The 17,121-nt window shown below is 41.2% G+C and overlaps 1 protein-coding gene across 1 annotated transcript in view; it reads left to right on the forward strand.

Moving 5' to 3' along the window:
* slc25a21 (solute carrier family 25 member 21) overlaps positions 1–17,121 on the forward strand; it is a 116,388-nt gene that overhangs the window by 95,002 nt on the left and 4,265 nt on the right. The window contains exons 5-9 of the mRNA XM_007567049.2: positions 6,945–7,011; positions 8,727–8,786; positions 13,624–13,731; positions 13,839–14,003; positions 16,417–16,598. Of these exons, the coding sequence (XP_007567111.1) occupies positions 6,945–7,011; positions 8,727–8,786; positions 13,624–13,731; positions 13,839–14,003; positions 16,417–16,598 (582 nt within the window). The remainder of the gene's footprint in view (positions 1–6,944; positions 7,012–8,726; positions 8,787–13,623; positions 13,732–13,838; positions 14,004–16,416; positions 16,599–17,121) is intronic.

A 17,121-nucleotide genomic window follows, 5' to 3' on the forward strand; every position in this document is an offset into this window, starting at 1 on the left:
GTTACTTTTTATCTGACAAAAGAGACTAACTGGGAAATATGTTTTAATTTATTGAATATGACTGTATTGTTATTATTAATATATAAGCAGGATATTTGGAGGTTTGGCTCATTTGGATATGACCAAATTAACAAGGAATCCACTGAGAGAAGCTACACACACCTGAGTAAGAGATGAACTGTGGTCTTTGACCAGTAACATAAACAAGATATTGAAGGACTTTTTTATTAAATCCAGGAAGTATTTTTATCACAAGCATAGGTGGGATGTGATATTTAGGTATTTTTTTAAAATATGCATATCTTTCAAAAACCTCAGGAAGCTTTAAGGGCTGCAGCTGAAATGTGCTTTTCCGATTTTCCCTGAATGGAATGTCTGTATGGCCATGGAAAAATGCTCCATTTGTGAATGTACAAGGAAGTGTTAGAATATACAAAGCTTTTGACAGCATGTTTCCATGGCGACAGACTTGTTTACTGTTTATGCACTGATTATTTCCCACAAGTTCAACTTAGTTCATGTTTTGTAAGTTACCATAAACAGCACATCTAAATATTCTGTATATTTTCAACCTGCAGAAAAAAAAGAAGTTTTAGATTGATTGTCTTTTAAAATGCACAAAGGTTGTTTGAGGGCTTGGACCTGTTTGACCTGTTTGACTTTATGTCCATCCCCTTAAAACAACATTTAGGCATAAAAGCAGGGCACACACAGGTAGCTGTCTGTTACTGGTGACAGTTTATCAACACACATGCCAGCAACCTAAAAAAAAAAAAAGGTTTTTCTGATTAGTCTGTGCTGCGTTTCGACATGGAGTTCAAGAAACACAAAAAGTTACACTCCGAGACGCTAGAGGAATTTTAAATGGTATGTTTGCGTACAAAATATACCTAAATCGGCTAACTACCTGTATCGTTTTTGGCACAACACTGTCACTGTAAACCTTACACAGGTTCCAACATATGAACTGTTCATACCCATGTTTTCACCAAGTCTGAGGCTGTGGGAAACGCATGTGTGTGCACTTCTAAATGTATACGAAACACCCTTTGTGCTCCCTTAGCAAAACAAACGTTGCATTATCCCCACAATATACAACATGCTCCGACTTACCACTTGTTTCTATTCAGTAAAGAGTACATTCAGTTTGAAATAAAAAAAAAAAATAATTGGAATAGCTTCCGAACTTCAATCTAACCAGCACTCTGCAAATGGCTCAACTTAAAACTGATTCATTTCAAAATACAGTCTTCGTTTTACGCAGGCATACATCTTCATTTTCTGGCTCAGAGCTTGCTTTAAATCAGTGCTGGCAAAGGCGAGTTGGAAATATTACTCAAATTATACAGTTAAACACTTTTGAAATGTCCAGTATATCATATTCTGAAAGTACTCTCGAATCGCTTCCTCATCGTACACCTGAAGAACTTGTTTACTTAGGTTTGTGGTTTGGAAATGTGTCTCAGTTGTCATGGCTCCAAGCCGGCATAATTTACTCACTGTTTGTCTCTTGTTAGCTAGAGTCGAAAATAAATTTAATGTCCTCGGCGGCTCGGGGCTGATGTACAGCGGGGAAAGTTAGAAAAGTAGGATGGAATAATCCATGTCATGATTTTGTAAGAATATTATTTATAAAGCCTCTTGCGCCTTGTATTACTTCATTTTGATGTTTCAGTTGGAACCTCTGAATGGAGAGTCAAGCGTGGCATTCACTGTGGGTGATTATTCCTTTTTCTCAAGTACCACTTATTGAAGGTTTCTTTGGAGTTGAAGCGAATGCAGCTGAGGACCTGAGGAAAGGCAGTCCGGAGGCTGAAGTTATTTATATGAGCAGGTTCTGCCACCAAAGACTCACTGTTCAGGAATGTCACGGACAACTCTTGAGAACTGGGTAATGCGCTTTCCAAATTCTACGAGTTTTGCCTGCCTATAAATTGCTTTCTGAATGGTTAAACAGATCCGACCGTATAAGTGAAAAGCCTCATCAGCATCACTTTGCTGTCACTGCTCACATCCAGAGAAATGTTCAAGGCAAAGAAATGGCCATCAATTATGAAAAGGGTCTGATTAATTTTGTGAAAATGAATATTTTTGTATTGATTGAGAGGGGTATATGATTCATGTTTGTATAATATAAATGAAAGACGATAGACTATTGTTTTTAGTAAATACTCAATTTAAATAGTTTTATTGTCTTTTGAGAGATGCCTTTCACATTTCCCATCAAGCAAATTTTGTTGAACAAAAATAATTTTGAATCTTAACCTGCCAGAAGCATGAATCATTTTATGCATAACTGTAAGATTTACTGGCACAAAAGGTTTTCCATATTTAAATGACGCAGAGGCATCAGATTCTTAAATATAGGCTGTTTGCAATGTGAAGATTGCATTAAATATTGATTATTTTGAAAGTTCGTGGTAAATTTGATGGAAAGAAAAAGTGAAAAGGAGCCAGGTGTTGTAGGCATTGCTTATTCAGTTAAAAACAAAATAAAATAATTTCAGATTGTTCTGACAAATTATGCTCCATATGCAAAGGTTGGTGAATTCAAATGAACTCTTTGAATAAGACCTGTCCTCATTGTAGGGGATTGAGCAGCTTTGCTTTTACGTTGACGGTGAGAGGAGACATGAAGAGCGCACGAGATAAAAGCTAAATACTCTTGTGTTCATTACCTGAAAATAATGGGACACAGTTATGTTCAAGGCAGCATGAGTTTCTATTTTTGTTCTGTACTTTTGATCATTTTCCAACCTGATTAAATCAAACTTTGGATCGACCTTTTATCTGCAGTAAAAAATGATGAATTGTTTCACTGTCTTTTAGAAATCCCTTCCTGAATGTGATTCGTTCCTGGTAGTCGTTTTTCTGGTCCTGAGGATTATCTTTTTCTCATGGGAGCCAGGAGCTCAGTAGGAGGAAACATTTAGCTGCATCTCTTTGTTACTTCTGTATCTGCTATGTAGGTGGTGGCTAAAATGTCATATTTACATTTTGAAAAGGGAAAACCACTGCCTTTAGCAAAAAGAGGTACAAACTACTTCCATATGCATGGTTTTATAGGTGTTTTGTGTATAATGAGTGCTATTTGTGTGGTGAATAAAGTGCAGAGAGATGGAGCAGCTGAGTGAAGTGTCATCCTTCAACTGGTTCCTTGTTGCAACTAAATGCTGTGTTGTGTTAAACTATGTTTGGTATTAAACTGATGAACAAATTGTGCCTCACAAATTGGACTACAGTAAAGCTTAGTGCAAGTATCACAGGAAGTCTGCCATTTTGGATTGAAGTTCCGATTTTGACCCGATTTTGGCCGTTTACAGCCGTCACATTTGATCGAACTCCTCCTAGGGATTTTGATCGATCAGCTTCAAACTTGGTCAGTTGGTTCATAAGGCATGGCCGATTAAAAGTTATCAAAGGTTTGCGTTTTCGCGCCTGCTAAAGGGGGGTTTCCTGGGGTCAAAGTTCACCTATTCGCCATGAAAAACAAAACTGTTATAACTCTTACACAAAAACTCACAGAGGCACCAAACTTTCAGTGATTGATCATCGGGTCCCCTACAGTACCCAATGGTCAAATGATGACATCACTTAGGCCACGCCCCCTGAGAACAGGAAGTGTCATGTTTTACTCTGAACGGTCCCTTTCTGACCCCTTTGACCAAATCAAAATGAAACTGTCTCCACAGACAGAAAACATGTTGGTGTAATGTGGATTCCAACACAGTTTGTTTTTGATGGAGTAGGTGGGCGTGGCGGCGTGGCGGAATGACCTCTAACACCGTGTCCATATGTTTGGCTCTAGATTCCACAATTTTGAGCCGAGCTGCACCAAACTTGACATGAGTGATCCTGGTTGGATCCCTTATGATCCTATATCGTCATAGTTTGACATCATCTAAGCCCCGCAACCTCAGAACAGGAAGTGCCTTTTTTTTCCTTGGAAAGCTCCATCTCTGGCCCTCTCAACCTAATCAAGATGATTCTGTGTTGGATGACAGATAACAAGTTGGTCTCACTTGCTTTAAAGTGCCAAGAGTTTTCAACGGAGGGCGTGGCAATGGCGGTGTGACTAAGTGACCTGTAATGCCGTCGCCATACGTTTGGCTCTAAATTCTATATTTTCAAGCCAAGCTGCACCAACTGACTAGGATGCATCCTTATCCATCCCTGAATAGGAATCCAGTGCAGTATTTGGTGGGCGTGGCCTAATTCCCCCTAGAATAGTTTAAATGATCAGCCCCAAGCCATGCTTTAACCTAGAAATATGAAACTTGGTACACATGTTTATCTTGACAGGATCTACAAAAAAGTCTCTTGGAGCTATGGTCCAAACCCAACAGGAAGTCGGCCATTTTGGATAAAATCCGTCATTTCCTGTTTTTCATAGACGTCACATCTGATCGAACTCCTCATACAGCTTTTGAGATACAGACGTCAAACTCACTGAGCACACTCTTGAGACATGGAAGGTCAAAAGTTATCACAGGATTTTTTGTACATCAAAGCATGTGGGCGTGGCTAAGTGCCAAACTTTGACTATTCGCCATGAAACATCAAGATGCAATAACTTCCACATAGAAGGTTACAGCTGCATAAGACTTCCTATGGCTGACTGGAGACCAGCCCTGATTACATTTAGATGGTCAATTGATGACATCAACTAAGCCCCGCCCACTTCTGACAGGAAGTCACCTGTTTTTTCTACTGTATGTCTTACTTTTGCTCTATGATTCATATGGGTTTAATCCTGTGCCACCTGAGATAAAATGAGATGATGATGAACTCTGATGCTGGCTGAAGCATGTGAGCGTGGAAAAATTCCAAGTTGTAGTCCCTCGCCATCTGCATACGGTTGTCTCTAAATCACACATGGAACATCCAATTGGTACCAAACTGGATATGTATGACCTTTATTGACCGCTAAAGAGCCCAACAGCCTTGAATTGTAATTTGACTCCACTGCGCCCCCTAGGTCATTCGATGAGATATATCTCCTCTCTACATTGGCCGATCTGCACCAGATTTTTGGTGTGTCGTCAAGGAGCGATGACGAACTCATCGGTGTGTATGGCCTGGCAGACGCGCACTTTAACTGCGCGGCGGCAGGTGGGTGGCAGTGCTGGAACCCCCGCGGTGGCTATAGGCCGGAGCGGCGCTTGGCTGCGAGGGTCGCTCGAGGCTTCTTGCAGCTTTAATATTTGTCTTGTGTTTTTTATTTATTCATTTATTTTACAAAAAAAAAACACCATTTTGAGATGTAGTGGTGGTGGGTACATGTCAGCCGTTGTTTGAATACACCACGAGAGTACGCATAATGACCCTGGTTACACTTCTGGATCTGACCACCGAGGGGAGGGCTGCTGCCGAGCCTGAGCTACACAGTCGTCTGCATCATGACCAGCAAATAAGCAGAACCAAAAGGCAAAAAAAAAAAAACTTTGCTAACTTTCCAAAAACCTCAAGTTGAGTAATGCTGCTACATGCAGAGCATGATAATGACGATTAGTTAATCCATGCCAGTATGTCATAAGCTTGTTACCAAGAATGCTGATGTTGTTGTTGTTGCCTATTTTAACAAACAAGTCTACAAAGAAGAGCGTGTCAAAATTCCTCCACGGTGATGTGAAAGACTCTGTACCAGTAATAGGAAACATTTAACGGCCGTTGTTGGGTGGCAGAAGGGTTTCTTGGGTTCAGATGCATTTTCTCCTCGTTAAAGGAAATACTCATTACGAAAACACATTTGTTGTTGTTTTTGATGTTAGAAATTTTTTAATGAGCTTAAACAATTAAGTGCGACAGGAATCAAGTCACAGAGCACAGCAAACATATCGCAGTGTGGGGCTGATTCTTGTGCTATGATGTCAGGCCTTTTTACATGTCACCAGGCCTGAATATGTCACAAGACTTGAAGAGTTCATGTTATACCGAAGACGACATGCCCTTTTAAAATATGTCGTTCAACAAGACAACCAGCCACAAAGCGCCAGCGAACATCAGAGACAAACAAGATTAACATTTTGGTGTGAGCAGCCCAATCCCTGGGATTTAATCTAATGGGAAACTCTTGGAGTGACGTTAAATATGATGCTTCTTCAGCAAAGCCTTTCAGACAGGAATACCTGGACCCAGGTACCAGAACGTGTTTGTAACATATGTGGACCAGTTCTCCAAAACAGTGGTTGACTAAATATTACCTCAGCAGTCTACAGAAAAGCTAAATCTTCAAGCATTATTCAGTTTTTAAACTCAAATATTAAGGTTTATATAGAAAAAAAAAATCCACTCCATTTTCAACAACCCAGTATGCCTCCATTTTTTTTCTATAGACTGATAAAGTACTTTAAATTTTGATGTAATGGCAGAATGTCATTTCTCATTTTTCTTTACCTGCATCCTCTTATCTTTCCCTTGTCATTTTGCCAGTATTGTAGAGATGCTTGTTCTCCTCATTTCGCTTCCAGTCGTCACCTTTATTCTATAGTAATTATCTAAAGAGATGCTTGGGTACTTGTAATGCCTACACTTTACACACAAACTTAGAAATATGACTTGACCTGACCTGAAAATCGGACTGTGAGAGGAAGGTGCTCAAGCTTTCAAAAACAACTTTAAATTCTGCAAACATTCTGCTTTTGTGATCAGGTTCTCACTGCTCCACCGCTAAGCTTCCCATTGACATTTACTGGCTTCCGTTTAAATCTGTGCTATATGTATAGGGATTTTCATGCTATAAGGAAATGTGTTTGATCTGGTTTTTAATCCATCCACCTAAAACCACGCTTGTTGGTGTGAAACTCACCCTGAATGTTGACTTGACACTCACGGTCATAAAGTAGACGTCTTTTAGGGTTGATTTTTTTTTTTTTTGCTCTAAACACAGCCGAGCAGCTGACAGGAAAACGAGAGACGCAACAATTTATTTTCTCTCCCTGCAGAATCTTTGGCTTCTACAAGGGAATCCTGCCTCCGATCCTGGCAGAGACCCCGAAGAGAGCAGTGAAGGTAGGATGAAGGATGTGTGTGTTTGTCTATGGAAAGCTGAAAAGCTTCTCAGGATGTCACGCAAGGCCCAGGATCTAGTTTCATTGTGAGCTGCTGCCGTACTACCATATGAAAACACTCAAACTGCTGTTACGTAGAACACACGTGCTGATTAAACACATAACGCCCTCAACCATGTCTGCCTCTTTAGACACTCCTGTTTGCCCTCTCCGCAAACCCAATATTGACTTACAAGTATTTGCTGTAAGCCATGGCATGAACGTCATCTTTTGATAGTTATAGGTGAGCAGAATTACCCATTGGAGGTTAGGCTGGGAGCGAGGGGTGCAGACGGAGAGCGCTACTTGGCACTATGCTGCTCTGTAATGAGACGCCAGAGACAAAGTGAACTTTATAAATAAGCACTCACACTGAGAAGATGGGGTAATCGCTCACATGGCAAGCAACACTGCTGATGGTGAGACATTGCTGCACCAAAATATTGGCGCAGATTAACGCTCTCCAGCCACCCCAGCTCTTATTTCCTCTACAAATTAGAGGAAGTGCCCTTTGCCGAAGTAAGAGATTAAGCCGGATGTTTAGGAGTCCAGTTAGAATCTCGAATCTTAAAGTAGTGCCGTGTAATGGGTTGTGCACTTGAAAATGTTTCAGAAACCCTGAGGGGTTAGTTTGGGTTTCTTTGTAAAGCTATTAAAAATGTCATGTTGCCACAAGCTTCGTGGAAAGTTTCATAAATCCTTGCAGCGGTGGAAGCTAACAGGATAATCACAACCGTCGTATCAATTCACGTCAACGGCTAATTTGGCGACTCCGCCAGGATCATTCTTTAACAACAGCAACACACTGCAACCTACGGCTTTCTATGCTGCTGCAGAACTGATGCAAAATCCAAAAGGTTCCTCCACAGAGCTAAAGCGCACTGGTGAGTTACAGCTGATCTGACAGATGGAGGCGCACAGCAGACTCAACCAGCATGAGTTCATAGAAACACAAACTTTATTCGTTTTTACCACCGCTCAGAGGATTTAGATACTTTCCACCAGCTCACAGTAACGACATCTTCCTGTTACCGATAACAGTTTCAGTGAACTTCACCACAATAACATCTTTATTGTGCCTAAATTAATCTTGTATTTCAGCAGCATAATCTCACTCTAAACTTAATTTTTTATTATTTTTTTTAAAGTGAATCATTTAACCTGACTATATTTATTCAGTGGATTATATTTTAAGAAATATTAGCAGTGGAAAAACTCAAGTTACCCTTGAATTGCATAATTTTTACAACCTATGTTTTCCAGTAAAATATGACACATTCTCAGATTTAGAGCATTCAGGGAACTTTGAATATTTTGCTTTGCGCTATTTCTCTACATCGTGGATCCTTGATGTTGTGTCTGACCAAACATTTCTGTGCTGATCTGGTTGTTCTGGATCGTTACCTTGCTAAAAGACCTAATGGTGACTCTTTTTCAGTTTACACGTAGCCTCCGCTAGATATCCGTTTGAAATTCCTGGTACTTCAAAGAGTTCCTGACGGTATATGCTGAAACATCCAACATTTGGATGAGTTGTTTTTTTCCAAGTATTCATCCTAAACCCACAACCTCCTTGTTCCTACATATTAACCAGGACAGAAAAGTTGTCGCCACGGATGGCGTTGCATGTTTTGTGACTTTCCCAACACGTCGTTGATCCTGATCTTGCCTCCACAGTTTTTCACCTTCGAGCAGTACAAGAAGGCGCTGAGTCTGACGCCTTTGTCTCCTGGCGTGGTGAGTGAGCCAAACAGAAGCACCTGAGTACACTGTCGCTTAAGCACACAAACACGCACAGAACCAGGAAGAAAAGTTCATCTGACGTCTGCTTAGCTGCCAAAGTCAGTTAAAGCAAACATGAACGGCCAAAAAAAAATTTTACCAGGCAAATTATGTCATGAGAGTGCAAATGTTCTTACAAACCTTCAGTTGCTACTTCAACAATGAGCTACGCACAAGTACATTTAGAAGGGAAATTACTGTCACTCGTAGCAGATTTTTTTTTTTATTGTATATCTATCGACATTGTACCAGAGACTTGATAGTTTACATTAACAAGTTTACAGTTCTTCGATATCTGTATGACAAATATAACATTGCTTTTCTTTTCGGGCATAAAGACATATCGGGTGGCAATGGACAAAATAAATATTTTAACCAGGGATTAAATGATAAAAGCCCGGAAAACCACTTTTGTTAAATGTTAAGCACATGTGAAAGCATTCCTGATGAATGACACACACTCCAAAATGTCAGGCCCATCACTGGTGTATAATAAAAATATATAATAGCTTGTATAAATATCGCATAAGCCGTTCAACTTATTGTTGAAAACCTGTGAGGTTCAGTCTTAGCTCAGGTTTTATCTTTACCGAACAAAAAGAAAAAAAAATCCCAACAATTTTTAGAAATTTGTCAAATGCCATGTTTATTCCGCTGGCAATTTTTGGTTAAATTTATTGGTTAGCATTCTGTGAGGATGATTAAGAACTTACAACACAGGACTGCCACAAACCTCTTTGTATGTTATGTGATCGACCAACACAAAGCAGTACAAAATTTTTAAGTAGAAGGAAAAGTTCTTGGGGTTTTTTCGGTTTTTACAAAAATGTGACGCATTTGCGTTTAGCCCCCTTTTTTGCTAAATAAAATAAAAAAGTGCGTCATTTTGTCTTCAGAAGTCACATAATTAGTACACCGAGTCCCTCTGTGTGTAATTGAATCTAAATACGAATAAAGCTGTTTTATGTAGATCCTGGAGGTTTGAGAACATTAGTGAACAAACAGCATCGTGAAGACTGAGGAACCCAGCAGACAAATCAGAGGTAAATTTGTGGCGAGGTTTAAAACAGGGTTTGGTTTTAGAACAATATTCCATTTCAGAAAGCACTTTCTGTCTCATCATCTGGAAAGGAGAACAGAATGGCATGACTCTGGAGGAGCTGCAAATGCCCACAGCTCAGTGGAAAGAATTTGTTGACCTGCCTAACATTTGTGGTGTGCTCCATGCCACTTCTTTCCCAGATTGGAACAAAGCTATTACTCAAAGAAAGACGTAAGAAGTTCTGCTTGCAGACAGACGCAGCAAACGTGGAAGAATGCCATCTGTTTAGATGAGACCAACTCTTTAGCCCACGTGCAAAATACAATGTTTGACAGGAAACTAACACCGCACATCACCCTGAATATTCCAAACCCCCCTTGAAACATGGTGGTGACAGTGGCAGATGTTTTTTTCCTGAGCAGGGACAGTGAGGCTGGGTCAGAGCTGACGGGAAGGTTTGCAGTTTCCCAGTGAGTGGATGGCGCCTTTGTTTGGCTTTGCTCCTACTGGTTGCCATTGTTTTTCTGCAGATTTTGTCTTTTCATCTTCTATTGGGCATGTTACATGTATGACTTTCACCAATGAGTGGTTCCTATGGAGGCATTCTTCCCGACACTTCGATGGGCGAAAGAGAGGACAGAGAGCCGGTGTCCAGGTGAAGCTCTCTGGAAGCATGGGGTCGTTGGCAAGCGACACCATAAATCTCTCACCACTCGTTGGTTTGGCTTTTGTGCTGATGAGGATTTTACAATCATTTCACCAACTTTGATATGTTCCACCTGAAACTCTGCGATGTTACTGGTTTCTTGATTACTTGTCATTGTGCAGAGGCTTATCACGTCCAAATGGACCGTACTAATGGATTTTAGTGACTTTTTATCACCTACTCTCAAGCTGTAAACGTTGGGAATTTTGATGACACTGACCTTTTTGCTTAGAACTTTATCAATATTATAGACTTAAATTTATTCAGTATTTATCAGGACTTCCTCACTCAGAAGGACACAAAGGATTTTGTTTTTACTTTAGGTTTCAAAATTGATTGCATGTCCTCTGAGAGCTTTTTAAATTCCTCGACAGCAGACCTTTTTTCCCGCTGATTTTAATCTTTTCTTGGCTCCTTTCAGTGCTGTAGATTCTCAGATGGATCGTTTCTGTTATTTTAGAGAGCATCTGCCCTGTTAAGAAGAGACCATAACCCGTCTCAAACACCACGCCATAGGTAAATGATAACATCCGCTGCTTAAGGCGTACTTGTAGAAAAATTTGACACCTGTGGACGAAAACCCATTTCAGGTATTTCTTTTGTAGCTTCTTTTAATAATACAGTCAACTTTTTCTTTTTTCTAAAAGTAGACTTTATTTATTTTTTCCATAGACAAAGTTAGAAAGATAAGTACAATATTTATTTGTCTGCACAGTTCCCTCTCCAGCTGGGCCTTTTGTTTCAGATTGTTTCCTTACCTGGCTCAGCTAACCCTGTTAGCGCCATGAAAGCTTTCTGGACATTTTACCAGCTTGCCTGTTCAAGACTGTTTTTCTGTGTCTCGGTCCTAAATGTACTTAACATAGCAAACATTTCTTTTATTTTATTTCTGGTCAGTTTATCTGAAGAGTGCCGTCATCCACCCGCTTTCAAAAATAATAATTTGTGTTGGTCTGTCATGTGTAATATTAATTAAATACATTACAATGCCTTGTTTTACTGATTTTGAGAAGGAATCAAATTCAATAAATTTTTTAACTAAATGTTTTAATAGTTTTAATCTCTTAACTAACTTATTCTCTACAGTGTTAACTTTTAATGTTTTGCTGTGAATATTTTGTAAAGTCTGTGTGCGGCAGGATGCCTCTTATAAAGAAGATTTCTAATCTCAATGCTACTCTGAAATAATTTAAAATCTACAACTCTCCTCCTTATGAGTAAAACTGAAAACAAAACACAACCCAGAAACAACACATTCCCAGGTATGTGTAAGTTAATAATGGAAGTTAGAGGTGCTGTTATGTAATTCTCCTGAAATAATTCATCCATCCATTGACTGCACCCAGGGGGCTGGTGCATATCTCCAGCGATCATTAGGTGACCCTGGAAAGGTTGCCAATACATCTCAGGCCAGTAGAGAGACTCAAAGAACAACCAGCCATGCACACACTCACAGCTAAGGAGGATTTTGAGGGACTGATTAACCTGACGGTCATGTTTTGGGACTGTGGGAGGAAGCTGGGGGTACCTGGAGAGAACCCACACATGCACAGGGAGAACATCCAAACTCCACGCAGAAAGTCCATGGACTGACATTTAAACCCAACTGTGTCATTGACTTCACATGAAAACGACTTATAAAAACATTTTAGAGAAACAGATTCCAGTATAAATATTTAGGATGATGCAGAAAAAGCCTGGCACGCCAAAAGTCCATTTATCATCCTCCTCATGGAAGCATCAGTGATGGATTGTTTTCCTTGTAGGCATTTCCAGATCCAAAACTCGTGTAATTTTAAATATCTATTTTGAAATATTCAAATTTAGCGTGCACTGTGGAATCTGTTTTTGTTCTGTTTCCACCTGCCTGTACCTGACACGTTTGCAATTTTACCATAATCTGTCGTAAGCTGACCTCCACGGCTGCTCATTCAGAAGCAGATTACACCACTTCCAGTGACTCCACAAATAGTTTTACAATCTTTACGCCAGCAAGACGATTGCTCATTCAGTCCCAGGTTTGGAAATGGACAGATTTGAGTTCCCGGGGTGTGGTTATCACACGCCCAAAAATTTAGTGGGGGGGTCAATTGTCAGCCATGATGGATGGTTTACCTGTAAGTCCGTATCAAAACCACCTCCACACAGAAAACATCCTCTGCTGGCTTTACAGCCAATGGTGGAGAAATGTTTACCTACCTCATCCATCAAGCTCTTGTTCCACTTCTGCTGCACCTCCTCCCTTACCATCTTCTTCCTGCAAGAGCTGCAAACCTCAAATCCCCCAGAGGCCCACGCGCATCGGGCGCACCAATTCACATCAGATCATTAGCGCAATTTAATTACAGATTAGCGCGCCGTCTCTCTTTCTCCCAACCCTATTCAGCGCGGCACAGCTGAATGCCTTCACTCTGATTAATGAGGACACACACAGTAATAATACAAATAAGGAATTAAAACATGGCCGCTTGGCTGTGTAAACATCGTGAGGCATGTCTGAGAGGATGGGTCCTGCGGCTCTGACAGCGGGATAAAGACGCAGGAAGAGTAATGAGCTTCAGACACGTTCTCGACATGTTCCCATTACGCCTCTCGCCGAGCATGCATTCATGCACATTTGCACACAGACACAAAAACACGCCGAAATACAAAGCCCGGTGCAAATACATCTGGTGGTGCAGGTTCCATTTTTAATTGTGTGGCAGGTATATGAAGTAATCCGACCTGCAGTGGTCGTCTTCTTCAGGACAAATTACGTAAAACTGCAACAGTCTTGCTTCCTCTTTCCACTCGCCTTCCTTTCCCCTCCTAGATAACATCTAGCATATTGTCAGCTAACACCCTCAGGTGTCTTGCGTGTCTTCGGGAACAATTTGTCTAACCATGACAGAGACATATTTGCATTTTGGAAAAAGAAAAAAAAAAAAAAAATTCTAGAAACATTGCTTCACCGCTGAGTTAAACGGTTTCTCTGCTCTGCTCCATCTTTGCCCAGATGTTACCCTCTCACTCTCGGGGTTAAATCATGTCCATCTCCCCTCCAGGCGCTGTCCATAGCCGGCCTCGGCTCAGGCTTGACCGAGGCCTTCATCGTCAACCCATTCGAAGTGGTGAAAGTCAGTCTCCAGGCCAACAGAGACTCCTTCAAAGAGGTTGAGTGAAAGAAAATGCCAATCTACCTTTTAAAATGTTGCTTAATTGTTCACGTTTTTCCTCACGGCTCCTCAACGAGATCCTTTACAACTCTGTCTCTCGACAGCAACCCTCCGCTTTCGCCCAAGCACGACGTATCATCGACTCAGACGGCTTTGGATTGAGAGGTCTGAATAAAGGGTTAACGTCAACACTGGGACGCCACGGAGTTTTCAATATGATCTACTTTGGATTCTACTTCAATGTTAAGGACGCGATCCCGGCCAACCCGGTAATATGCGAGTGAAAAATCTGCACTGTGTGGAATTTCGTCTGCGGCACATTCCTGCTGCTGTGCCTCAGCGCTGCCTAACCTTTCCTGACTCTGCCTACTTTTGGCTAACCTCAGCCTCTATGATCCTCACATGTCCTTGCCACATTGCTGCGGGAGAATAACAAGTGTTTAACAGTATGATTAGCTTGCACGGCACGGAGGAAGCAGAAATCAGAGAGAAGCTTCCAAGATCAGCCCCACTAATACCTCGTCTGTTTGCTCTTCATAACATCCTCAAAGTTTCGGATTACACATCCGGCAGTGCCTGATGGCCCAAACAAAAGTTAATTTTGTTTAATGGAAACGTTACCATACGCCACTTCCACATGTACAATCCAGAGCATTAGATTAGAAGTCCAATGAACTAATTGGAAGCAGACAACCGTACTATTTTCAAGAGGAGGTTACAGTGGGAGGCCCGGCTCTGTTGTATTTTTCCAATTTTTTTTTCCAAAGCTGCATAATGTACATCGAAGTGGCCATCCTCTGTGAATAATGATTATGCGGCTAGACGACTTAAATAACTTTCTTCTTGGGTTGTGGCCGTTGCTTGTAGGCTTCATCCATTTATGTGTGCGGTGCAGGAGTTTTGTTTGCGAGAGGCTAACGACACACGCTTTTAAAATATACAGTGACTTGTAAAAGTCACTGCTTAAAGTTTATACTGTTTAAAACTTCTTGTGATTTTGTCAGATCGTTTGCTACAACTTAAGTGTGTTTTATAGACCTATAGAGTATACTCTTAAAATAAAGGAAAGTGTAGTTCCAGGTCTTTAGGGCTATGTCGATACCAACTTTGTACATCTAGAGACTGAAATTTATCCCCTTTTCTCTTTGTGAAGTAACTCATGTGCTCAGTCGCTTCATCTGTGAACATGGAATATGCTTCAAGCTAAACCGTTCAGCTGTAGCTCTGGCTGCATGTTCAGCGTCGTGTTGTGAACCTTTTGCCCGTCCTGGTTGTCCTCCATCCGTCTCCTCATTAGATGGAAGGAGACAGCTTACCTGTCTCAACAGAATATCAGCATTCATAGCGCATGATGCTGCCACCACCATGATTCATTGAGGGTGGTTTGCATAAATATTTTTTTTAATGATTTTTATGCAAAACGGAATTTTGCAAGAAGGTAAAAAGTTTAATTTTTTGTCTCTTCTGGCCGGAGCAGCTTCCACATGTTTGCTCTTTCTCCTTTCAACTTGGACTTTATTTATGCCAATAATCAATATGAAATTAAGTGGCTCAAAGTTGGATTCTTTTAATAAACAAATGATTTCTCAGTGCGATTGGTTTCACTTATTTTTATTTAGACGTAATGGGGTTTGATACGTATTCACGGTGCACAGTTCTGATTTAATTTTTATTTAAAACCTTTAGTTTTATTTGACCTTGTAATCATGCACTAATTTCTACTGGCCAGTCAAAAATCCGTTTTAATGAAATACAGTACAGTTTTCACAAAATGTGAGCCTGACACAGCACTGTAAATGTGTGTTTTAGAGACTGAGCTAAAGTTTCATTGCTCAAAGCTTGTCAGCAACATGAGCAATGAGCTTTCAAGTCAATCATGTCAATAGTCAAATTTAGATTACCGAGCCCGGGCTTCTGTTGTGCGGACATTTGAATAGCACATAGGAGGCAGATAGCACACTGCCATCATTCACCAGGGGATGTGTGAGGAGATGTTTGCTTAAGGCTGTTAGGAAGTGGCTTGATGGGTGTACTTAGGCCGTGGCTATATTCCTCCCCCCGCCACCCCCTTAACCCGCATCCCACTTGAAAAAAACAGAAGAAGTGGGATTAGATGTTGATTTACCACAGCTCTCGGGGTGTCCAGCCTCTTGAGAAAGCCCTGGACCGGAGAAGCTGCTGTCATTTGTAAAAATATCCTGGCCAATTAGCTGTCAGAGCTCTCCGAGTCTGGGCTTCTTTGGTACAGTAATACCCCTGTGCCGAGTCACAGGCCAATTACCCAAATTGTCCCCATATGCCTCCCTAGTCTGCCTGCGTGAACCCTGTTTATAAATCCTCCGTCTTGGCTCCGCAAAGAACATGTGGTTCTGCTCAGCCAATCACAGCGCTGCACCACAGTCAGGAAGCGCAAATTTGCCCCTCTGAGCCCCTCCTTCCACCGCCATAAAATGATCCGGGCTTTCATGCCAGGTTTGAAATCATGCGCTCCGATCCCGTCGTCTCTGTTTCACTTTCGCTCTCGCATAAAAATGCAGTGTCAAATTACTGTGTGTATTAACTTGGTGTCACTTCTTTTGTGTGTGTGTGTGTGTGTATTTTTTGTTTTTTTAGTTCTCAAAACGTTTCCAATGAAGATTATGCTTGTCAAACCAATAAGCTGCAACCTCATCTTCCAAACAGGACCCCACGTTAGAGTTCCTGAGGAAGTTTGCGATCGGCCTGACGTCTGGCACCATCTCGTCATGTGTGAATATTCCCTTCGACGTAGCAAAGAGCCGCATCCAAGGGCCCCAGCCGGAACCGGGAGCCATCAAGTACCGCACCTGCTTCCAGACCATGGCGCTGGTGTACCGCGAAGAGGGGTAAAGGCAACGGCGATAAAATAACGGGGCGCCAAACGTCCGTCCTGCAACTTTTTATTGCGTCCCAGTTCCAACAGGCTTGAGTCAAAGAACTCAGTTATGTCCTCACACAATCAGGATCTACAGAGTTCTGTGAATGACGCATCTAAAAGTTGCAGGCCCTCCAGGACTGGACACATGTGCCTTGAAGGAATAGTCCCGTTTGAGCTTCTGTTAAAGGGTTAAAAGGTTAAATAGCAGTTTATATCTTAACTCTCTTGGCGTCAGAGTTTAGAATAAATTGGCCCCGCTTGTTCAAAAGGGGCCGAGACCAAACCCAGACTCTTTATGTGTTAAAAAAAAAAGAAGAAAAAAAAAGTCTGGTTTCCAGTGTTGGAGCAGTGAATGCAAACGGGATTTATGAAGCTTTAAACCAACATTATCTGAATCGGTCTTTAGAAAGGTCTCAGAAACCCAGTCACAAAATAAATGTATTCGTTAAGGGGAACACGTAGTGTTTTAAAACCTTATATATATATATATA

This window comes from Poecilia formosa, unplaced genomic scaffold, assembly GCF_000485575.1.
Source record: "Poecilia formosa unplaced genomic scaffold, Poecilia_formosa-5.1.2 Scaffold203, whole genome shotgun sequence".
Taxonomy (NCBI): Eukaryota; Metazoa; Chordata; class Actinopteri; order Cyprinodontiformes; family Poeciliidae; genus Poecilia; species Poecilia formosa.